Source organism: Pan paniscus, chromosome 11, assembly GCF_029289425.2.
Source record: "Pan paniscus chromosome 11, NHGRI_mPanPan1-v2.0_pri, whole genome shotgun sequence".
In the NCBI taxonomy this organism is placed as follows: Eukaryota; Metazoa; Chordata; class Mammalia; order Primates; family Hominidae; genus Pan; species Pan paniscus.
The window spans coordinates 27,652,019-27,677,322 of record NC_073260.2 but is presented as its reverse complement, the minus strand read 5'-3'; the positions used below and the strand labels follow the sequence as shown (position 1 = coordinate 27,677,322).

The following is a 25,304-nucleotide window of genomic DNA, read 5'->3' as shown; positions in this document are numbered from 1 at the left end:
TGCCTGTAATCCTAGCACTTTGGGAGGCCAAGGTGGGAGGATCACTTGAGCCCAGGAGTTCAAGACCAGCCTGAGCAACATAGTGAGACCCTGTCTCAACAATAAAAAAAGAAAGAAAGAAAACATGAACAGAGCTTCAGTGACTGTGGAACAATTTATCTACCTAGTTTTTTAAACTATATATCTTTGTATTTTTGTCATAAAATATAACTCTGTGGTAATCAAGAACTACTCACAAAGCAATACGCTTGCTCAGTTGCCTTCAATGATGAATTCCACTAAACATTTTTAAAAAATCAACATCAATTATTTAGCTCCTCCTAAAAATAGAAGTAAAGTTAATGATGCTTAAGTCATTCTATGAGGCCCATATTATTCTGATACCAAAACCAAAGACATCACAAGAAAATAAAACTACAGACCAATATTTCTTATGAATATTGACACAAAATTAATAATCTAGTAAAAAAGTGGGATTTATTGCAGTAATGCAAGGTTGATTGAAAATCCCAAACTCAATGTAATATACCATATCAAAAAGATAAAAAATTTTAAAACCATGATTGTTCAATAAAAAATAAGAATTCTAAAAAAATTAAAAATCCTCAACAAAATACTAGTAAATTGTATTTGACGGCATATTACAAGGATTATATACCATGATCAAGTGAGATTTTTTTCCCCTGAGATGCAAGGATAGTTCAACATATGCAAATCAATAAATGTGATACACTACATTAATAGAACGAGGGACAAGAACCATATTATCATCTCAATAGATGCAAGAAAGGCATCTGACAAGATTCAATACCCTTTCATGATAAAAACTCTCAAAAAATTAGGTATTGACAAATCTGCCTAATATTACCACTTCTATGTGGAATCTAAAAAGCCGAACTTATAGAAACAGAGAATAGAAGAGTGGTTACCAGGGGCTAGAGTGTAGGGGAAATGAGGAGAAGTTGGTTAAAGGGTATACACTTTCTATTATAAGATGAACAGGTTCTAGAGACCTAACATACAGTATGGTGACTATAGTTAATAATAATGCATTGTACACTTTAAATTTACTAAGAAAGTAGATCTTAAATATTCTCATCACATACAAAAAAGTAACTATGAGATGATGATAAGTTAATTAGCTTTTTTATGGTAAATATTTCACAATGTATATGTATATCAAAATATGTTACACACCTGAAGTATGTACAATTTTGTCACAAAAACACTTCCTTAAAAAATTCAAGTAATCCCAAAGAAGGCAGAAAAGGAGGAATTGAGAAACAAAAACAAATGACACAAGCTTACAACTCAATAATAAAAAGAAAAATAACCCAACTAAAATGGGCAAAGGATCTGAGTAGACATTTCTCCAAAGAAGATATACAAATAGCCAACAGTATGTGAAAAGATGTTTGACATCCTTATCCATCTGGAAAATGCAAATCAAAACCACAATGAGATATCACTTCACACCTAGTAGGATGGCGATAAAAAAGTTATATAATAACAAGTTTTGGAGAGGATGTAGGTAATTTGGAACCCTCACACATTGTTGGTGGGAATGAAATAGTGTAGTTACTTTGGAAAACAGTCTGGCAATTCCTCAAAAAGTTAAACATAGAGTTACCATTTGATCTAGCAATTCCACTCCTAGGTATATATCCAAGAGAAATGAAAACATATGTGTGGACAAAAATTTGTACATGAATGTTCATAGCAGGATTACTTTTAAGTTAAAAGGACAGCCCAAATATCTACCAACAGATGTACAGATAGACAAAATGTGCTATAGACATACAATGGAATATTGTTTAGCCATAAAAATGAATGAAGTACTGATACATTGGATAATGCCAATAAACTTGAAAATATTATGCTAAGTGAAATAAGTCACAGATGACATATTATATGATTCCTTTTTTATTGAATGTTCAGAGTAGGCAAATCTATATAGTTTTACTTACACTTTGAGCATGGGAAATAGGAAGGATGTTATGGCTTGAGATATCCCTGTAGCAGGCAACTTTATTGCTGTACTAAGCAGTTTTATTGTTATTGTTGTCACAACCCAAAGGTACCTGGGACACTGCCTACCCCCTGACCTTTCAATAATGTGTATAACTTTCCTTGTTAGAAGTCCTCTGTGGCAGTGACTCTGTTTTACTTAGTACAGCAGCCGAGTCAAGTGAAGGCTGGGAGTTTAACAGTATAATCACTCAGTAAAGTCATTTGTTGTCCTTTACATTTGCATTTACGGAGCTGAGATTTGTGTCCTGCCAATAAGCCTATGGCCCACCCTGCATTTTGAGATCTACTATATTTGCAAGTTCTGGTATGGATTTGATCTACTTTCCCAGGTTGGCTTTTCATTCCCTTGCTTTGATTTGCAGGCAGAACAGTAATTCCCTGATTTAGTTTTAATCGTAAGAATTCCTTCAAGTCTGTGGTCTGTTCATGGCAAGCATCCCTCTTCTCAATGGATATCGCAGATCCCCCTTCCTTTCCTCCATGATATTATATATCTTTGATCATTTTAAATGAAATTTATGAGAGGGCAGTTAAATATTTGGGCTTATACTGTCATTAAAAATAACTCAATAATATTTACTAAATTTACTAAGACTAAATGGGATGAAACCATCTAAGTTCTAAATTATGACTCTCCTAGTCATTGACTCCACGAATCCATACTCTGAGCTCTTTATTGTGAGCCTCTCCATAGTTAACTAATGTCAGTATAGAAGTTGATAATGTTTTTATTGTTTATAAGAAAACAACTCTTCAAAAATTTGTATAGTCATAGGTGTTTTAGTTTTATTTGTATAATTATCTTGAAATGGTTAAATTTCAGAGACGTTTTAAACCTGAAAGTCATACAAAGAGAATGACGGCTGGGTGCGGTGGCTCATGCCTACAATCTTAGCACTTTGGGAGGCTGAGGCGGGCAGATCACCTGAGGCCAGGAGTTCAAGACCAGCCTGATCAACATGGAGAAACCCCATCTCTACTAAAAATACAAAATTAGCCAGGTGTGGTGGTGCATGCCTGTAATCCCAGCTACTCGGGAGGCTGAGGCGGGAGAATCGCTTGAACCTGGGAGGCGGAGGTTGTGGTGAGCTGAGATCTTGCCATTGCACTCCAGCCTGGGCAACAAGAGCGAAATTTTGTCTCGACAACAACAACAACAACAACAAGAAAATGACAATGAGAAAATAATCTCATCAAAAATAATACTGAGATTTCAACATGTAACTTGCAGAACATTTTTACAAAATCTGGAGGTTCAGAAAAATTTTAATAAACAAGAACCTATGTAACAAACATTCTTAAGTGGTTTTTACAAGTAATACATTTTACAATTAATTCTCACCTCTTTCAAAAAGCTTTTCCTTTTCATCTACATAGTTTATTATTTCTGGCACTGGGTTTAATAACTCCTTCAGTTCTGAGAGTGATGGAATATCAATTTCTGGTTTGAGGCTTGGAGGTATTAAGAATTCATACTCAATAAGAAAACTTGACGGCTGAAAAAACATAGTTTAAAAAAGTTTTTAGAGAGGCTTTCCAAATAAATATTTTCGAAATCATAAGTGGACAAAATTTGCTTAAATGATGTACCAAATTTTAAACTAAATCCACATTCAAAATTGTTAAAGCTATATATACTTTAAAAAAACAGAAATGTAGCAGCTAAAAATACATTCTATTATAAGCAATGTTCTCTCTGAGTATTGTATTTTATGGTCACTCATTACATTAGTGGTGTACAATATCCCTAGATGCAGAAATAGCTTCTTTTTGGCTAATAGCAAATTGTAAACATTTTAAATTAAAAACAGTCACTGCAGTAGATGAGAGATAATAAATGGTGAGAAGTGAAATGAGATCATGGAATGGAATAGATCTTTACTGTGATCCATGGAGTATGTTTCTCTTTCATTCCAACAGAACTTGACTCCTCAACAAGAGAGACTAAGTCCACAACTCTCAGGGTTAACCTGGGAAGCAAGAGGTACTGGAGGAATGGGGCCTATTGGTGAATTAACATTTTTACCATCATGTTAAAATTTTTATTGTAAGGAAACCCCTTAAGTGCTTTAAGTCCATTAAAATCTCCAAATATAAAACGTTTTAAGTTGTCCTAAAAAAATGTTTTTTGTTTTTTGTTTTTGAGATAGAGTCTCGCTCTGTCACCCAGGCTGGAGTGCAGTGGTGCTATCTCACTGCAAGCTCTGCCTCCCGGGTTCACGCCATTCTCCTGCCTCAGCCTCCCGAGTAGCTGGGACTACAGGCGCCCACCACTATGCCTGGCTAATTTTTTGTATTTTTAGTAGAGACAGAGTTTCACCATGTTAGCCAGGATGGTCTCGATCTCCTGACCTCATGATCTGCCCACCTCGGCCTCCCAAAGTGCTGGGATCACAGGCATGGGCCACCGCGCCCGGCCAAAAAATGTTTTTTTAAAGTAGCTTTGTGAACGCATCTAATCAATATGGGCCTAGATTTCTGAGCTTGTCCAACTGCAAAAAGTTATTGCACTCTCAATAGCTAGAATTCTTTACATACTTGATATTATAACCATTTTGTGTGCTATTGAAACTAAATGCATCTTTGAGAAGTTTGGCCTTTAATATGCAAAAGATGCTATCATCCTTGTTAAACACTGGCAGAAAACTAAAATTCAGTCTTGGACCCTCTATATTCTTACTCTTGCAATATTCTCATTAGCTCAAGTACTATTTTTTTGTGTATAACTCACAAATCAATATTTCTAGTTCAGGTGTCAATTTTTAAACTAGACATGACTACTTAATTTCCTATACCAGGTATATTGATTACAATTATTGGAAGAGATTTTAAAGTTCCCTATGACTGGCCTGCACACCAGACCAATTTATCAGAATATATCTCAGGCTTCAACATTTTTTTTTAACTATTCAGGTAATTCCAACATACAGCCAAGGCTGAGAACCACTATTTAGAAGTAAATTTGACTTCTTAATTGATACATGTTCATTACATTATAAAATCTTTTTAATTTGACAATTGTAGACAATGTATATTACAAACATTTTACAAAAATGTGCCTCACTACTTTTACTAAAATATTATTGAAAGCCAGTATTACAACCTTATTTAAACATATTGTATCTTCTAGTTTCTCTTGACAAAAGTTCACTTTATCCATACAAAAATCTTCTTTCACAAAAGCTTCCAAAGTTTCTTGAAGAGAGAAACATTCCCTTAAAAAAAAATACATTAATTAGTGTTTACTAAAAGCAAGTCACACACTAAATGTACCCAACCAAAACACATAATCATTAAAATTAAAGTTGAGGTAAAACGATGATAAAAGTTATTGGCTGGGTGCAGTGGCTCACGCCTGTAATCCCAGCACTTTGGGAGGCCGAGGCGGGTGGATCACCTGAGGTCAGGAGTTCAAGACCAGCCTGCCCAACATGGTGAAACCATGTCTCTACTAAAAATACAAAAATTAGCTGGGCACAGTGGCGCATGCCTGTAGTCTCAGCAAGGCTGAGGCAGGAGAATCGCATGTGCCCAGGAGGCGGAGGTTGCAGTGAGCCGAGATTGCGCCATTGTACTCCAGCCTGGGCGACAGAGCAAGACTCCATCTCAAAACAAAACAAAAAAAAAACATTGTTGATAACATCTAAGCTTGTGATCATATTAAAACCTCTTAAAAATATTTACAGCATTGGTCAATTAAGTAAGTACCTGGAAAAATTAGCTTCTGTGAAGATCTGTCCTTTGAAATCTAAAAGAGGATCCTTTACCAAAAACAGTTTTAGTCTACTCAAGAGAGTAGGCAAAGTTGGTAGGTGTTTTCTATTACTTACAAAAAGTATTCCTTTATCATCAATAAATAAATCTGAAAAGAAATAAGAAATATAAAGGAATAAGAAAAAAAAGTTATCCAAAGGGATCTAGATAGTTAATGTAATCAGTCATTAGATACAGTTGGGTTTTTCAATCACATTTTAAACTCTGTAGCTCTTCATTGTACTGTGCATATAGAGCATGTAGCATAGTTCTGGAACAAAGGCAAAAGTACAATAAATTTTAGTATTATCTAGGACACCGAGGAATAGCCAAATATCCCAAAAGAGCTGTAACGGCTAATACTTTATCAATAAAGATTAATCAATGGAGGAAAATATCTTATGGACTTACACTTCAAAATAGCCAGGCGTAGCCTAAGCAAAATTTTAAAGAAATAGAAGTATTTGACTTCTGCTGACCTTGGTCTTCTCTGCATCATTTTACCTCTTAATATCTCCAATTCATCCCCCAGAGTCTCTGACATGTAGGGAATGGAGATGGTCTACAGTGCCTACAAATGAGACTGATTCTATTATTCTTAAGTTATTCACATGGTTGCTATAAAATTATTTACAGTGAAAGTTTTAAGCAAAGAATCTACTTGAGGAGTATGATATACCTTATGTATTAAGAAACACTACTGCTAACAGTTAATTTCTGGAATAAATTTCTCCTCTCAGTCTCCACCCTGCCTTGTCTGGGTTTCTTTAGAATCTTGGCTAGCTGTCTAACAGCTTTAACAGTTTCTAAGTCACAGGAAGGAACATAAACTTGCCCCCAATTCTTCAATAAGTTTTTGAGTAGAAAGAGAAAAAGAAAAATATAAGCTCAGATGAAGAACTACTCAAAAAGCCAAGTTCCCAAAAAAGAAAGCCATCCTGAAGGGAGAGCAATGGTTTCTTGTCCTGGGTATTGACTTTTCGGTTAAGTGATGCCGAATGGCATAAGAAAAGAATAGTACGGAGTTTTCAGGTAGTAATGTCTCCCACGGTTAACTACATAATTGGTATGCAGGCAGCAAGGGAACATCCCTTTGCTTGGTGCTAACTTGATATCCCGTAAGAGAACTTGTGGTATGAACTAGCTTCCTAAACGAGATTTATCTGAACTTAAGTTCCTGACAATCTCATGGCCAAAAGCTTCCCATGACACACCAAAGGAAGTTAGTCAATCAATTCCATGTCTAAGGAGGGCTTATCTGAGACAGTTAAATATGGTTTACTGGTATAATCCATTCTGTAAGTATTAATTAAATCACATTAATAGTAAAAACCCAAACAGCATTAATTTATATCCTATATCCACCTTCTGCTTCTAAACAGATCCTCCAGCCATCTTCCCTATCTACAGCCTCATTCTGGATATTTCTGGAACTAAATGGCTGACATCTGAAGTCAGTTATACGGTCTTGTTTTCCATCCACCCTTTTTTGATGAAACCACTTGAGGGCAGCATCACACCACAACTAATATTCTTTGTAATTCTACCAAGATTGTTTATAGCAAGAGTGCCACTTCCTTACTTTCTTTGAGTTATACAGCATGCCCTGGAGTTCTTATTTTACTACAGCTAATATAGGTACTATACAGATATAAGGAGACTGTTTTCTTCTATTGTAGAGGAATATTAAATTGTCACCAGGAAACAAAATTTTGGCTAGTTAACTATGAAAAGAAGCAGAAAAAGGTCTACTAATATGAAAGAAGAGAGGTTTATTCTTTACAAAGGACACTTTTGTCTCCCTAGAAAATTCAAGATAATGAAATGAAAACAAAAGAGTTCACTAAGTTATCTGATAAAAATTATACAATTAATGTTTTTTTAATATGTAAAAACTTGGTCATAAAAATTAATGGAAAAAACATAAAAATACCAATTTGTGAACTATCAAGGACTAAACATAAAAATATTCAGAAAGTATATGCAGGAAATGATAGAACTTTATTGAAGATCATTTTTTTAAAAATTTGAAAAAAAGGCAAGATAAAAAACACTTTCCTAGCTAGAAAGACTAACTATGGTAAAATTTTAAAGGATCCCATTACCATTTCAAGAGGTCTGTTTTAGAACTTGGAAAAGTGATTACAAAGTAAATCTGGAAGAATATAGTTATGAGAGTAGAAAAAAGTAATAAAATAGGAGATTATTAATATATATTATAATTATACATTTAATAGTTAAAATTATATGATACTGACACAATAATAGGCAAAATAGATCATAATAGAAAATCCAGAAATGAATTCTAATGTGGTTAAGGATTTAATATATAATGTGAGTGGCATTTCTAATCAGTGGGAAAGAAAGGACTATTTCATAAATGATATTGGGGCAATTGTCAAAAACACTTGGAAAAAGATTTTTATTCCTACTTTTAAACATACATCAAAATCTAAAATAAAACTAGGCACCTTCAGCTGGGCCTGGTGGCTCATGCCTGTAATCCCAGCACTTTGGGAGGCTGAAGTGGGCAGATCACTGGATGTCAGAAGTTCGAGACCAGCCTGGCCTACATGGCGAAACCCTCTCTCTACTAAAAATACAAAAATTAGCCAGGCTTGGTGGTGGGGACCTGTAATCCCAGCTACTCGGGGGGCTGAGGCAGGAGAATCACTTGAACCTGGGAGGTGGAGGTTGCAGTGAGCCGAGATCACACCACTGCACTCCAGCCTGGGCCACAGAGCAAGACTCCATCTTAAAACAACAAACAAACAAACAAACAAACCTCATGCACCTTCAAGAAAATACAAATAAGTATTTATCTAATTAAGAAAGAATTTTCTAAGTATAAAAGGAATGAAAGAAACCATAAAAGAAAACAATTGGCAGAATTGGTTAGGTTCAAGTTAAATATATTTGGAGTTAATACCTTTACATATAAAGATAAAATATATGTCAAAATATAAACAAAAGAGAAAATCATTTCACAAAACAAAAAGATGCAGATGGGCAATAAAGACCAGTAATTCTATTAATTTACTTTTTTATGCCCAGCTTGTCAACAACAGAGATCACCAGTAATTTTAAAGATGTAAGTAAAAATATAATTTTTTTGCCCATCACATTGGTTTAAATGTATTACCACAACATCAGCAGTAATATATTCAATGATGATAATACTGGCATAAACAGGGCATTCTCATACCATACTAGTGGACATATAGCTAAAAAAGCACTTATACTAAATAGATTAATTTCTAGGAATTCATGCCAAGGAAATAATTGGAAATAAGAATACATATTTATATACATATTTGAAATTAAAAACATTAGTGGTCTCAAATTTGGAAATGTGTGATATGTACTTAAGATTAAAAACAGTCATTAAAAGCCATGCTTTTGTCTAGCACGGTGGCTCACACCTGTAATCCCAGCACTTTGGAAGGCTGAGGTGGGAGGATTGCTTGAGCCTAGAAGTTTGAGACCAGCCTGGACAACATAGGGACATCTTGTCTCTACAAAAAAATTAAAAATTAGTCAGGCATGGTGGCACAGCTATGGTCTCAGCTACTTAGGAGGCTAAGACAGGAGGATCACTTGAGCCTGGGGGTTTCAAGGCTGCAGTGAGCTGTGATTGCACCACTATACTCCAGCCTGAGAAACAGAGTCTCAATTTAAAAAAAAAGAAAGAAAGAAAAAGAAAAAGACACGCTTTTGCGGAAAACTCAAGCATAAAATAAAATATTCCTAAGATCATGTTAATATTTAAAAATAATATGTATATATAGTATGATCACAATAGTAAAACAATTTATCTTTGAATTATAGAATTATGAGTTTTTAGTAAAGGGACATTCTATATATTTAAGATGTAGCTATCTTAACATATGTAGAAAAACATAAAATTCAATCCTCATTCATGATTAAAAGCTGTTATCAAACTAGGAACAGAAGGAATCTTCCTCAACCCACTAAAGGAAATGCTTCTAATATTTCGCCATTGAAAATGACATACACATGAAATGTTAGAAGCATTTTCTTTACCATCAGAAATAAGATAGCAACCATCATGCTTCTACTGAACAAAGTTCTAGAGGTTTTAGTCAGCATAGTCAGACAAAAAAAAAAAAGATTAAATATTGCAAAGGAAGAAACAGCCATCATTCACAGACAATATGATTATATATACTAGAATTAGTTATTGGAATTACTATGACAGTTTAAGAGGTAGATAAATATGATAACACTATAAAAATCAACTGCCTTTTGTTATATACAAGCAATAAACAAACATATTAGAAATATAAATAGTAATGGCAGCTAAAATAGAGTACTTATGGATAAATCTTGGATACATAACCTATTTCTGAAGAAAATAAAAAAATATAAAAAATAAATGATATATAAAATCTTTATGAAGAAAAATTTTAAACTTTTTTGAAATACATTAAAGACCTCAATAAATGAACAATAGGAGATTCAGGAGAGACAACAAGAGAAAATTATCATCAAAGAAATAATTCTAGAAAATATCTTAAAACTGAAGTGCATAAAAGTATCTACATGGAAGGATACACCATGTATCCAGCCTAATATATAACAATAGACCCACAAAGCACATGCCATTGTGAAATTTCATAACACTGGAAGAAAAATATCATTAAAATTTTCAGGATGAAAAGATCTTATAAAAAATATTTAGGAATCAGAATGGCATTGGACTTCTCAACAGCAATATTGGAAGCTAGAATGGAATGGAACAATGCCTTTGAAATTCTGAGAAAAAAATATAATCTGGAATCTATAACTAGTCAAACTATCAATTAAATGTGAGGATAGAATTAAGACTTTTTGGATATGGAAGATTAAAAAAAATTTAGTACCTACATTCCTATTCTCAGGAGGCTGTGAGTGGAAGTACTGTACTAAAAGGAACGAAAAAACTGACTAAACTGGCAGCTACAAGGTTGAAGAAACAGGAGGCCCAATACAAGAAAGAAGTGAACAGAATCCTCAGGGATGATGGTGATAACGACTTGTTCTAGAACTAAAATCCCCAAAGATAAAACTATTGGTACACTTGATGCTTCAGTGTATTAAGAGGAGATTTAGACAAACAGGGGAGAGTTTCAGGATCAAGTTCTATGTACTAAATACATAGAAAACAAAACAAAACAAAAAAACAGAAAACAAGCATTAACACGGAGTACAGTAATCTCCTCTTATCTGAGGTTTCAGTTACCCACAGTCAACTGCAGTCCAAAAATACTATATTGAATGGAAAATTCCAGAAATAGACAATTTATGCCTTAAATTGCACAGTGTTGTGAGTGGCATGATGAAACCTAGTGCTATCCTGCTCAGTCCCACCAAAATGTGAATGATCCTTTTGTCCACTGTTTCCACACTGATATGCCACCTATTCATTTGTCACTTAGTAGCTGTCTCAGTTTTCAGAACGATTGTCCCTGTATTGCAGTTCTTGTGTTCAAATAACCTTTGTTTTACTTAATTCTCCAATTTTATTGTTAGCTATTTATTGCTGTTAATCTCTTACTGTGCTTAATTTACAAATTAAAATTTATCATTGGTATGTATGTATAAGACAAAACATTGTATATACTGTATAGGGTTTGGTACTATCAGTGATTTCATGCATCCACTGGTATTTTGCAATGTATCCACTGTGGATAAGGGGGGACTATTGTACAGTAAAGAAATTATTGAATAACACAATACTATTTTCAGCTACAAATAGTATTTATGCACTCATAATTCTATAAATACAGAATACTGATCTAACCAAAGTTATAACTACATTGGGAGAGTAGAACATAGGAAGTATGGGGGGATGTGGTAGTGAGGGTATAAAAGAGTGAGGACAGCAACATCTTTATTTTCATGGTGAGAGGTCAATATATAAGGTCTAAAACTAAAAACATCAGGAAATAGCAGTATAAGCATGTCATACAGATAAACAAATGACAAAAGGAATATAGTTTCTTTTAAAACTGTTTCAAAGAGTTAAAAGTGGTTGCCTCTAGAGAGTGAAAAAATAAGGGGTGGTTGATGAAGTCAGGAAATTACTGCTTTTAAGAAAAGTGTTGGCCATGCACGGTGGCTCACGCCTGTAATCCCAGCACTTTGGGAGGCCAAGATGGGCAGATCACCTAAGGTCAGGAGTTCGAGACCACCCAGGCCAAAATGGCAAAACTCTGTCTCTACTAAAAATATAAAAATTAGCTGGACGTGGTGGTGCATGCCTATAATCCTAGCTACTTGGGAGGCTGAGGCGGGAGAATCACTTGAACCTGGGAGGCAGAGGTTGCTGTGAGCCGAGATCACGCCATCGCACTCCAGCCTGGGCAACAGAGCAAGACTCCATCTCAAAAAAAAAAAAAAAGTGTTATACAACCATTTTAATTGATGGTGTGGAAAATATAAAATGACACAGAAAAGTGTTTATAAAATCTAAGTAAAAAACACTAAAAAGCATACAAATATTACCTTTGGCTGAAGATAACAAAGAATTATACCAAAGATTAACTCAAATCTCTGGGTTTTGGCTGGGCACAGTGGCTCACGCCTGTAATCCCAGTGCTTTGCGAGGCCATGCTGAAAGGATCACTTGAGCCCAGGAGCTCGTGACCAGCCTGGCCAACATGGGGAAACCCTGTCTCTACTAAAAATACAATGGGTGTGGCGGCATGTGCCTGTAATTCCAGCTACTCGGGAGGCTGAGGCACAAGAATCACTTGAACCCAGGAGGCAGAGGTTGCAGTGAGCAGAGACTGCACCATTGCACTCCAGCCTGGGCGACAGGGCAAGACTCTGACTCAAAAACAAAACAAAACAAAACAAAAACAAAACAAGCTTGACAATATTTTCAGGGACCGAAGTTCTTTCCATCTTTCTTTTTGTATTTTTATATTTTGAGGTAAAATATGCCTATTAAAATTTACCACCTTTACTTTTTTTTTGAGACAGAGTCTCACTCTGTCACCCAGGCTAGAGTGCAGTGGCATGATCTCGGCTCACTGCAACCTCTGCCTCCCAGGTTCAAGCAATTCTCCTGCCTCAGCCTCCCAAGTAGCTGGGATTACAGGTGCACACCACCACACCCAGCTTAGAGGCAGGGTTTCACCATGTTGGCCAGGCTGGTCTCATGATCTGCCTGTCTTGGCCTCCCAAAGTGCTGGCATTACAGGCATGAGCCACCGTGCCTAGTCCATCTTTACTATTTTTAAGTGTACAGTTCAGTGGTAATAAATACATTATGTTCTTTTTTCCCCCTCATCCCCCTTCCCTGCTACCCTTCACTGCCTCTGGCAATCACCATTCTACTCTCTAACTTCATGAGATCCACTTTTTTAGCTCCCACATGAGTGAGAACATACACTATTTGTCTTTCTGTGCTTGGCTTATTTCACTTAACATAAAGGCCTCCAGTTCCATCCATGTTGCTGCAAATGACAGAATTTCATTCTTTTTTTGTGGCTGAATAATATTCCATTGTGTAGATATACCACATTTTGTTTATTCATCCACTACTGGGCACTTAGGTTGATTACATATCTGGCTATAGTGAATAGAGCTGCAATAAACATGGGAGTGCAGATGTCTTTTTGATATAATTTCCTTTCTTTTCCAGAAGTGGAACTGCTGGATCATATGGTAGTTCTATTTTTAGTTTTGCTGAGAAGTCTCCATACTGCTCTCCATAGTGGCTGTTCTAATTTACACTTCCACAAATGGTGTACAAGAGTTCCCATTTCCCCACATCCTTGCTGGCATCTGTTATTACCTTTTTGATACAAGCCATTTTAACTTGGGTGAAATTTCATTGTGTTTTTTTTTGTTTTTGGTTTTTTTTTTTTTTTGAAATGGAGTTTCGCTCCTGTTGCCCAGGCTGGAGTGCAGTGGTGCAATCTTGGCTCACTGCAACCTCTGCCTCCTGGGTTCAAGCAATTCTCCTGCCTCAGCCTCCAGAGTAGCTGGGATTATAGATGGCTGCCACCACGCCTGGCTAATTTTTGTATTTTTAGTAGAGACAAGGTTTTGCCATGTTGGCCAGGTTGGTCTCAAACGCCTGACTTCAGGTGATCCGTCCAGCTTGGCCTCCCAAACTGCTGGGATTACAGACATGAGCCACCACGCCTGGCCAGCTCATTGTGGTTTTGATTTGCATTTCTCTGATGATTAGTGATGTTGAGCATTTTTTCATAAATCTGTTGGCCATTTCTTCTTTTGAGGTGTCTGTTCATAACTTTTGCCCATTTTTAATTGGATTTTTTTTTTTTGCTATTCAGTTGTGTGAGCTCCTTGTATATTATGGTTATTAATCTGTTGTCAGATGGATAGTTTGCAAATATTTTCTCCCATTCTGTGGGTTGTCTCTTCACTTTATGATTGTTTCTTTTGTTGTGCAGAAGCTTTTTAGCTTGATGTAAACCTGTTCGTCTATTTTTGCTTTGGTGGCCTCTGCTTTTGAGATCCTATACAAAAAATCTTAGCTCAGGCCAATGTCCTAGAGCATATCCCCAATGTTTTCTTCTAGTAGTTTCACAGTTTCAGGTTTTAGATTTAAGTCTTTGATCCATTTTTATTTGATTTTTGTGCATGGTGAGAGATAGGGATCTAGTTTCATTCTTCTGCATGTAGTCTTCTAGTTTTCCCAGCACCATTTATTGAAGACTATCTTCTCATTGTATGTTCTTGGTGCCTTTGTCAAAGATGAGTTAGCTGTAAATGAGTGGATTTATAGTGGGGTTCTCTATTCTGTTCCATTGGTTTATATGTCTGTTTTTATGCCAGTACCATGCTGTTTTGGTTAATATGGCTTTGGAGTATATTTTGAAATCAGGCATTGTGATGCTTCCAGCTTTCTTCTTTTTGCTCAGGATTGCTTTGGCTATTTGGGGTCTTCTGTGATTCCATTTAAATTTTAGGGTTTTATTTTTCTATTTCTGTGGAGAATGTCATTGGTATTTTGATAGGGATTGCATTGAATCTGTAAATTGCTTTGGATATTGTTGTTATTTTAGCAATATTAATTCTTTCAATCCATGAGTATGAAATATTTATCTTTCCTTTTTTGTATGTCCTCCTCAATTTCTTTCATCAGAGTTTTATAGTTTTTCTTCTACAGGTCTTTCACTTCTTTGGTATTTTGATAGGGATTGCATTGAATCTGTAAATTGCTTTGGATAGTATTGTTATTTTGGCAATATTAATTTAGTAATATTCTTTCAATTCTTGAGTATGAAATACTATATCTTTCCTTTTTTGTGTGTCCTCCTCAATTTCTTTCATCAGAGTTTTATAGTTTTTCTTATATAGATCTTTCACTTCGTTGGTTAGAATGATTCCTAGGTATTTTATATTTTTTGTAGCTATTGTAATTGGCATTGATTTCCTGATTTCTTTTTCAGATTGTTCACTGTTGGTGTATATAAATGCTACTGATTTTGGTATGTTAAATTTTTTTTTTTTTTTTTTTTTTTTGAGATGGAGTCTTACTCTGTCACCCAGGCTGGAGTGCAGTGGTGAAATCTCAACTCACTACAACCTCTGCCTCCAGGGTTCAAGCGATTCTCCTCTAGCCTCCTGAGTAGCTGGGATTACAGGTGCACACAGCCACACCCAGCTAATTTTTGTATTTTTAGTAGAGACAGGGTTTCACCATGTCAGGCTGGTCTCAAACCCCTGACCTCAGGTGATCCACCCACCTTGGCCTCCCATAGTGCTGGGATTATAGGCGTGAGCCACTGCGCCCAGCCATATGTTAATTTTGTGTTCTGCAACTTTACTGAATTTACTTATCAACTCAGTTTTTTGGTGGAGTCTTTGGGTTTTTAAAATTTTTGTTTCCAACTATTATTTTAGGTTCAAGGGGTACTATTATTTTAGGTTCAAGGGGTACTATTATTTTAGGTTCAAGGGGTAACATTTGTTACATGGGTAAATTGCATAAATCTTTGTTTTTTCTAGCTATAACATCATGTTATCTACAAACAAGGCTAATTTGATTTCTTCCTTTCCAATTTGAATGCCCTTTATTTCTTTCTCTTGCTCAGTTGCTCTGGCCAGGACTTCACGTTTTATGTTGAATAAAAGTGTTGAAAATGGACATTGTTGTCTTATTTCAGTCCTTAGAAGAAAGACCTTCAATTTTTTCCCATTCAGTATGAAGTTAACTATCACATATGGCCTTTATTGTTTTGAGGTATGTTCCTTCTATACCTATTTTGATGATGGTTTTTATCATAAACAGATGTTGAATTTTATCAAATGCTTTTTTCAGCACCTATTGAAATAATCATACAGTTTTTATTCTTGATTCTTTGAATGTGATGTGTCACATTTAATGATTTGTATATGTTGAACCATCCTTGCATCCCTAGGATGAATCCCACTTTATCATGGTGAATGATCTTTTTTATGTGTTGTTGAATTCAGTTTACTAGTATTTTGTTGATGATTTTTATATCTATGTTCATTGTTGATATTGGTCTGTAGTTTTCTTTTTTGTTGTTGTGTCCTTGTCTGGTTTTGGTATCAGGGTAATGCTGGCCTTGTAGAATGTGTTTGGAAATACTCCCTCCTCTTCAATTGTTTAGAAGCATTTAAGTAGGATTACTATTAGTTCTTTAAATGTTTGGTAGAATTCAGCAGTGAAGTCATCAAGTCCTGGGCTTTTCTTTGATGAGAGGCTTTTTACTATGGCTTCAATCTTATTACTCATCATTGGTTTGTTGCGGTTTTCTATTTCTTCATAGTTCAAACTTTTTTTCCTTTGTTTGACATAGGGTCTCACTCTGTCACCCAGGCTGGAGTGCAGTGGCATGATCACAGCTCACTGCAGCATTAACCTCCCAGGCTCAATCAATCCTCCCACCTCAGTCTCTCAGGTAGCTGGGACTACAAGCACATGCCACCACAATTAGCTAATATTTTTTGTAGAGATGAGGTTTCACCATGTTGCCCAGGCTGGTTTTGAACTCCTGACCTCAAGTGATCCACCCACCTCAGCCTCTCAGAGTGCTAGGGCACAGGCATAAGCCACCATGCCTGTGATTCAATCTTGATAGGTTGTATGTGTCCAGGAATGTATCCATTTCTTCTAAGTTTTCCAATTTGTTGGCATATATTTGTTCATAATACTTGCTAATGATTCTTTGTATTTCTGAGGTCTCAGTTATTATGTCTCCTTTTTCATTTCTGATTTTATTTATTCAGGTTTGTGCTCTTCCTACTTAATCTAGCGAAAGGTTTTATCTTCTTTTTTTTTTTTTTTTTTTTTAGTCTCAGTTTCATGTATTTCTGCTCTGGTCTTTATTGTTTCTTTCCTTCTACCAGTTTGGGGTTTGTTCTTTCTTTTCTAGTGCCTTGAGGTGCAACATTAAGTTATTTTATTTGAAGTCTTTCTACTTTTTTGATATAGGCATTTATTGCTATAAACTTCCCTCTTGGTACTGGGCTCTTGCCATACCCCATAGATTTTGGTATGTTTTATTTCCATTTTCATTTATTTGTTTCAAGAAATTTTAAAAGTTCCTTCTTAACTTTTTCATTGGCCATTTAAGACTATGTTGTATAATTTCCATGTGTTTGTGCATTTTCCAAAGTTCCTCTTGTTACTGATTTCTAGTTTTATTTCATTGTGGTCAGAAAAGCTACTTGATATGATTTCTATTTTTAAATTATTTTCAGATATATTTTGTGGCCTAAGATATGGTCTATTCTGAAGAATATTCCATGTGCTGATGAAAAGAATATGTATTCTGCAGCACAAAATACACAGTATGAAGTTAGCTATCATATGGGTGAAATGTTCTGTAAATGTTAGTTAGGCCTATTCTAGTGTGTAGTTTATGCTCTTTGTTGATTTTCTGTCTGGATGATCTGTCCATTACTGAGAGTGGGGTGTTAAAGTCCACTACTATTATTATATTGCAGTCTACCCTTTTAGATATATTAATGTTTGCTTTATATACCTAGGAGTTCTGGTGTTGTGTGCATAGATATTTATAATTGTCATACCCTCTTGCTTAATTGACCCCTTTCATGATCATCTTTGTCTCTTTTTACAATCTTAGATTTGTAGTCTATTTTATATAAGTATAGCTACTCCTGCTATTTTTGGTTTCCAGTTGCATGGAATATCATTTTTCACTGCTTCTCTTTCAGTCTGTGTGTCTTTATAAGTGAAGAGAATTTCTTGAAGGCAGCATATAGTTTGGTCTTGCTTTTTTAATTCCTTCAGCCATTCTAAGCCTTTTATTTGAAAATTGAGACCATTTACATTCAGTGTTACTATTAAGTAAAGACTTACTACTGCCATTTTGTTGCCTATTTTCTGATAGTTTTAAGACTCCTTTCTTTTCTTTCCTACTGTCTTCTTTTGTGGTTATTTTCTCTGGTAGTATGTTTTAATTTGTTGTTTTTTATTTTTAGTGAATATATTGTAGGTTTTTGGGCTGTGGTTACCAGGAGGGTTACAAAAAACATTGTATAGATATAAAAAGTTATTTTAAAGAGAGAATATTTTGGATTACAAAGAAAGGAATAGAAACAAAGACAAACACACATACACACAAAATGCCACATTTTGACTTAGTTGTCTCAATTTACATATTTTTATATTACATCTCTTAACAGGTTGCTATAGCTATTGTTTTTCATTGGGCTTCATACTAGAGTTATAAGTGCTTACACACCACAATTATTGTAACAGAGTATTCTCAGTATTCTAGAGAATTCTTAAAATGAAGTATTCATGTACTTAATTTTACCAGTGGGTAAATAAAGAAAAGTTTTCTTTTTGTATGTTAATGTTGTTTTTTTTCCTTTCAGATTGAAGAACCCCCTTTACCATTTACTGTAAGATGATAGGTCTGATGGGGGTGGATTCTCTGAACTTTAGTTGTTTGGGAAAGACTATTTCTCCTTCACATTCAAAGGGTAATTTTGCTGGATACAATGTTCTCAGATGGCTTTTTTTTTCTTTGAGCACTTTGAATATGTTGTTCCACTCCCTCCTGTCTGTATGGTTTTTCATTGAAAAGTCTGTTACCAGAAGAATTGGAGGTCCTTTTTATGTTATTTGCTTCTTTTCTCTTGCTGCTTTTGAGATCCTCTCTTTGTCCTTGACCTTTGAGAGTTTGGTTATTACATACCTTGGGGTAGTCTTATTTGGGTTGAATCTCTTGGGTATTATCAGACCTTCCCGTACTGGAGATTTATATCTTTCTCAAGCTTTGGAAAATTTTGTATTGTTTCTTTCTGCCCTCTGCCTTTGCTCAGCTCCCTTTTGAACATCAAGTATTCTTAGATTTGGTTTTTGAGGCAATTTTCTATATCTTGTAGGCAGTTTTTGTTCTTTTTCTTTCTTTTTTCTTTTTTCTCCTCTGACTGTATTTTCAAATAGCTGGTCTTTGAGAACACTGATTCTTCCCTCTGGTTGTTCCATTCGGATGTTGAGAGCCTCTAATTAGTTGTTCAGCTCAGCAAATGTATTTCTCAGTTCCAAAATTTGTTTGAGTTTTTAAAGTTAACTTTAAAAATTTAACAAATTCTCTTTGTTAAATTTCTCCAGCAAATTTCTGAATTGCTTTTCTGTATTATTTTAGAGATCACTGAATTTCCTTGAAACTGCTCTTTTGAATTTTTGGTCAGAGAGTTCACAAATGACTCTCTTGTTAGGGTTGGTCACTGGATTTTTCCTTTGTCCTTTTGCAGAGGTCACATTTCCCTGTTCAGTGTTGTTTCTTGTGGGTATATGTCTATGTCTTTGCATTGAAGGATTGGTTATTTATTCCAGCTTCCTCTATTCAACTTGTCTTGGTTTTTATTGGATATATTTTCTTAGCAAATCTTCACTACTATTGCCTTTTTCTTGGCTATAGGTGATATCTTAAGCCCAGGTTTGCCTTGCCTCTAGCAAATGGTCAGGGCACTGTCTGCCCCAAATGGGAGAGTCTGAAAATGATTATCCCAACAGTGACAGAAGTCTGACTAGAGGTTTGTGCCCAAGGGACCTGTGGCACAAATTAGCTACTGTGATTTGGCTCCTTTGCCTGAGTTACAGAGTTTCCAGGGCTGGGGAAGGTAGTCCCTTCTCCTCTCTTTGTCTCTCCTTTCAGGCAGTCATGATGCTTTCCACAGGTTAAAGAAAGAAGTCTCCTGCCAGGGAATCCAAGATGGAGGGAAAGCTAGTTGACTATTCCACTCTCACTTTTTCCAGCATAGAAACCATGAGTTTGGGGAAGATTTTCCAGGTGGTTGTTGTCAGGCAGAATGGGCAGGGTGGGGGCATCATGGATATGGAAGTTGGATTCTCCTACCATCTGCTTGAAGTTTTTTCACTTCTCTGTGTCCCTAGGATCTGTCTCATCCTCATATTTGAGATGTGAGTTGTTGCTAGTGAAAATCTTGGCATTGTATATTTGTTTTTGGTTTCCTGTATGAGCAGTGAAGCCAGCTTGCTTCTGTGCCACGATTTTAAAACAATAAGTCAGATTACTGCTTTTTATTGTAAACTTTAACAAACTATTTGACTCTCTAAACTATATGCATATGCAACTTTATTTATTTTATTTTATTTTTATTTATTATTTTTTGAGATGGAGTTTCACTCTTGTTGCCTAGGCTGGAGGGCAATGGTGTGATCTTGGCTCATGGCAACCTCTGCCTCCCAGGTTCAAGTGATTCTCCTGCCTCAGCCTCCCAAATAGCTGAGATTACAGGTGCCTGCCACTATGCCCAGCTAATTTTGTATTTTTGGTAGAGACAGGGTTTCACCACGTTGGCCAGGCTGGTTTCGAACGCCTGACCTCAGGTGATCCACCCGCCTCGGTCTCCCAAAGTGATGGAATTACAGGCATGAGCTACTGTGGCTGGCCTAACTTTATTTTTAAAAATAAAAATAAAAGCTACATTTATATTTGCTTATATGTTCCCAGGATACCTAGAGGGATGCTTAAGAGTTTCATGTATTAACAAATAATATGTGAACATTGTAGAAAAATTAGCAAATATCAATAAACCAACAACCATAAAAGAAAACCAGCCACTGTTTTATGTTTTAAAGATATATGTGTTTTGAAATTATAATTTAGTAATTATTTATAATTCTTATAAGACATAGCATATTTCCAAATCCCCAAATATACTATGTTCCTTTTGATTTAGACAGTAAGACCAAAGTATCTACAAATCTGGCAGCAATCAATATAATTGCAAAGAAAATAAATAAAATTAAAAATCTAAATTTATAAAGTGATGTCCGGTGACACAGGACACCTGAGGAAATATAGGATATGGACAATGTGTATGCATTTGGGAAATTCAAGCATATTTTCTCTCAGTCAATAGTTGATTCTAGCCGACAGTAGCTTCTAGTTTGCCACATTTATACTACTATGTTTGTGTAACCCATTAGTTTTTATAAGCCATCTCTTTAAATATACTTATATAAACTTACATATATTAGTTTATCCCCACAAAAAATTATTAAAAAATAGAAGAATATATAATAGAAATAAATTATAGAAGAAAATTTAAAAATCTTAAAAATTTTCTCCCAAATCTCAAAACCACTTTTTCTCCAGACAGGGTCTCACTCTGTCACCCAAGCTGGAGTGCAGTGGCACGATCATGGCTTACTACAGCCTTGAACACCTGGGTTCAGGCAATCTTCCCACTTCAGCCTTACAAATAGCTAGGACTACAGAACTGCGACCACACCTGGCTAATTTTTAACAATCTTTTTGTGGAGACAGGGTCTTGCCATGTTGCCCAGGCTGGTCTCAAACTCCTGGCCTCAAGTGATGTTCCACTTTTTACGAGTAGACTTGGACTGAAAATTCAAGTCTTCTGACTCCAAATTCAGGCTCTTTCTACTATATCATGCTCTCAAGTTTTAGTTCTTAATACAACTAATCTCTCTATCTCTTCCAACTATAAGAGGAATTTCTCTCTCTATATATATATATATATCATCACACAGCTATTTGCCAATGCTAAAAATTTTATACATAATTTATATATCTACATAAAAATAACAGTAAAAGAATCAAATTATTTTTCATGTTGAAGCTGTAGCATTTCTTAAATGATAGTAATAATCACATAATAGAACCTTAAGTTCTATAATTTAAAAAAAGAATAGGCTGTTATACATACAAGAAAGGCAATTTTCATCAAGTTTTTACATGGTCGAAAGAATTCAACATCCTCTAGTAAGATGAGACATTTGGAATCCAGTTTGAATAAAATATACTTTAAAAAAAAATTTTTTTTTTTGAGATGCAGTCTTGCTCTTTCGCCCAGGCCAGAGTGCAGTGGCGCAATCTCAGTTCACTGTAACCTCCGTCCCCTGGGTTCAAGTGATTCTCCTGCCTCAGCCTCCCAAGTAGAGGGATTACAGGTGCCTGCCACCATGCCCGGCTAATTTTTGTATTTTGAGTAGAGATGGGGTTTCACCATGTTGGCCAAGCTGGTCTCAAACTCTTGACCTCAGGTGATCTACCCACCTTGGCCTCCCGAAGTGCTGGGATTACAGGCATAGTAAGCCACCATGCCCGGCCTGCTTTTAATTATTTTTGAGAGTATGTTTGTAAAACTGAGTATATTTCCTAACTTAATACTGGAACTATTCCATCTCCACTTTGAACCTTGGTTTCACATAAATTAGATGAGATTGAAAACATTTATTATGTTTTAAAAACTAAAATATAATCATCACTTCATAATATAGTAATTTAATATTACACTGGATTGCTATATCATGGGATCTTAAAAAGATGCCAATGTCATTATAGCAGTATGTTGAAGGCATACTATGATCAAATCTCTGCAGGTTGTTTTGAGGCCCAGCAAATTAAACTCCAAAAATAACCCAACTTACAAAGAGGATTAATATGAATGAGGAAATACTGCCCTAATGTGGCAAAGCTTAGAGTTATGCAGGTGGATCTTTAATAAAAAATTTTTCATTCAACTCAAACAAAAAACTCACTGAAAAGAATATGTATATATCAGTAAGAAATGTTTTACAACAATATAAAATAAATGTTTTACCTTGGTTCTGGTTTTGAAGTGCTGAACATTTTTCTAAACAACTGACAGGGGTAAAGACTTCATTGTAGTCCATGTGGGTGTATAAACTGACCTCCTCTACTTCAATTTGGGAGTCTGGATTTGAACTTGGAACAACTTCCTCAAATTCACAATTAATCTGGGTCACCATTCTTGTAATTGTTTTTCTGTGACAATATAAAATTACTAATGTTATGTATGTCCTATTTTAAAACACTTTTATTAGTAGATAATATATGTCCACTGTGGAAAAAATTATCAAATTCCAACAGACACAGAGAAGAAACATCTATATTCCCATCATTCAAGATAAATATAAAAAGTATGTAAATTTCTCAATTAAAAAAATCTTTAAACAATAGTGGACTAATGACAACAATATTCTATAACCTGTTCTTTTCTGTAAAAAAAAATGAAGAATGAACACATTTACATGTCAATCAATGTACATTCACCTAATATTTGAATGGATAAACAGGGTATCAGTAAATCATAATTTATTCAACCAATTCTCTATTGTTGGAAATTTAAGTTTGTTATAATTGCTTGCTATTATAAGCAACAATGCAAAGAACATCTATATGCACTAATAATCTGAAATATATTTCTTCAAAACAGAAATGATAAAGTTAAAAGTATACAGATTTTTAGGTTTTGCCACACATTGCCAAACGGCCCTTGTGCTGGATATTCAATGTCTGTTCCTCAATAAAATTACCCAGCCTTTTATGTTCTGTTCCGTAACCTGGGAAGCTAACCTCTATGAACTAACCAAGCTTCCTTGTCCTCTGGCTTCTAGATGGGTTCAGCCATGGAAAACACTGGCAGAAGATCAAAGGTGAGGGAGACAGGTTGGAATATTATTCCTCCCAAATACTTCTCCGTTAGGCCACAGTTTGGAATTGGCTGCACTCTTCCACCAAAAGTTACATCTTTTGTCAGACAGCCCTGCTCCTGTAGTTCTTACTAGGTTGGTAACTGCCCAGGCACCTTGTTCCTTCAACCTTAGGGTGGTAACAACTTTGTAACCGCCCAACGGGTTCACCTTGCCTGCTGCCTAGACAAAACTGATTTATCAAGACGGGAATTGCAATGGATAGAGACGCAGAGCCGGCTGTGCGGGACACCGGTCTTTTATTATTACTCAAATCAGTCTCCCTGAGCATTTGTGGATCAGGGTTTTTAAAGACAATTTGGCAGGTAAGGGCTTGGGAAGTGGGGAGTGCTGACTGTTCAGGTTGGAGATGGAAATATAGGGGGTGGAAGTGAGGTTTTCTTGGGGTCTTCTGCTCCTGGGTGGGATCGCAGAACTGGTTGAGCCAGATTACCAGCTAGGTGGTATCAGCTGATCCATAGAGTGCAGGGTCTGAAAAATATCTCAAGCCCTGATCTTCGGTTTTACAATAGTGATGTTATCCCGAGGAACAATTTGGAGAGGTTCAGACTCTTGCAGCCAGAGGCCGCATGACTCCTAAACCAAAATTTCTAATCTTGTAGCTAATTTGTTAGTCCTACAAACGCAGTCTGGTCCCCAGGCAAAAAGTGGGTCTTTTCAGGAAAGGGCTATTATCAATTTTGTTTCAGAGTCAAATCATACACTGAATTCCTTCCCAAGGTTAGTTCAGCCTACACCCGGGAATGAACAAGGACAGCTTAAAGGTTAGAGGCAGGATGGAATCAGTTAGGTTTGATCTCTTTCACTGTCATAATTTCCTCAGTTACAATTTTTGCGAAGGCAGTTTCAACTTCCTACTGTTGCTAGTCCTGAGGACATCTTTTTGGGTCTTTTAACCTTGCCCTTACCTGTTTCCTGATTGATAACAGGTATATCTGTATCATACCATTAGAATGGCTGGCATTACAAGAGATCTTCCAATAGATAAATATATTATTGGCAACTTAGTTATACATCCTAATATATGTTTTTCCTAATATCCTGGAATATTTCAGCCCTAATAATACCCTTGTACAGACTGAAAGAACCAAAATCAATCTAACTCTCCAATATAATTGGAGAAAAGACCAATTGTGTCATATCTTAACATCATAGGTGGAGAAAGCTTTAGAATTTATCCTTTACTCTAAGAAAATACAAAGTAGAAGAAAAAATATTTTAACTCTTCCATGTCCATATTATTCATTAAGATCATTGATTCCTATGTGGATCGTTATATACTGAACTTAGTGCTTACATAGGTGCTGTCTTTTTAAAATAAATGTTGCTGACAGGGTCAGCACTCTCTAACAATAATTGGTACTACAGTTTTGAGACTACCTAGTCAATTTTCTTTCTGTAGATATAAAAGATCTATGAAGATCAGTGTTTCCTGGCTCTCCTCATCCACCTCCCTGTCCAATATATTTATTCTCTTTTCACTGGTGCCTCCTCCTTTGCATAACCTGTGGACACTGGTCTTTTC

The 25,304-nt window shown here is 35.6% G+C and overlaps 1 protein-coding gene across 4 annotated transcripts in view; it reads right to left on the bottom strand.

The window, feature by feature from the left end:
• SHOC1 (shortage in chiasmata 1) overlaps positions 1 to 25,304 on the bottom strand; it is a 115,773-nt gene that overhangs the window by 73,629 nt on the left and 16,840 nt on the right. For 2 of the 4 annotated variants that reach the window (XM_055117251.3, XM_034967985.3), the window contains 4 exons: positions 22,867 to 23,051; positions 5,740 to 5,893; positions 5,135 to 5,246; positions 3,374 to 3,527 (listed from right to left, as the gene is read on the bottom strand). In XM_055117251.3, the coding sequence (XP_054973226.1) occupies positions 3,374 to 3,527; positions 5,135 to 5,246; positions 5,740 to 5,893; positions 22,867 to 23,051 (605 nt within the window). Of the gene's footprint in view, positions 1 to 3,373; positions 3,528 to 5,134; positions 5,247 to 5,739; positions 5,894 to 6,195; positions 6,577 to 22,866; positions 23,052 to 25,304 lie in introns of those variants that run through there. The other 2 variants (XM_003810863.6, XM_055117252.3) reach the window with 1 other exon arrangement.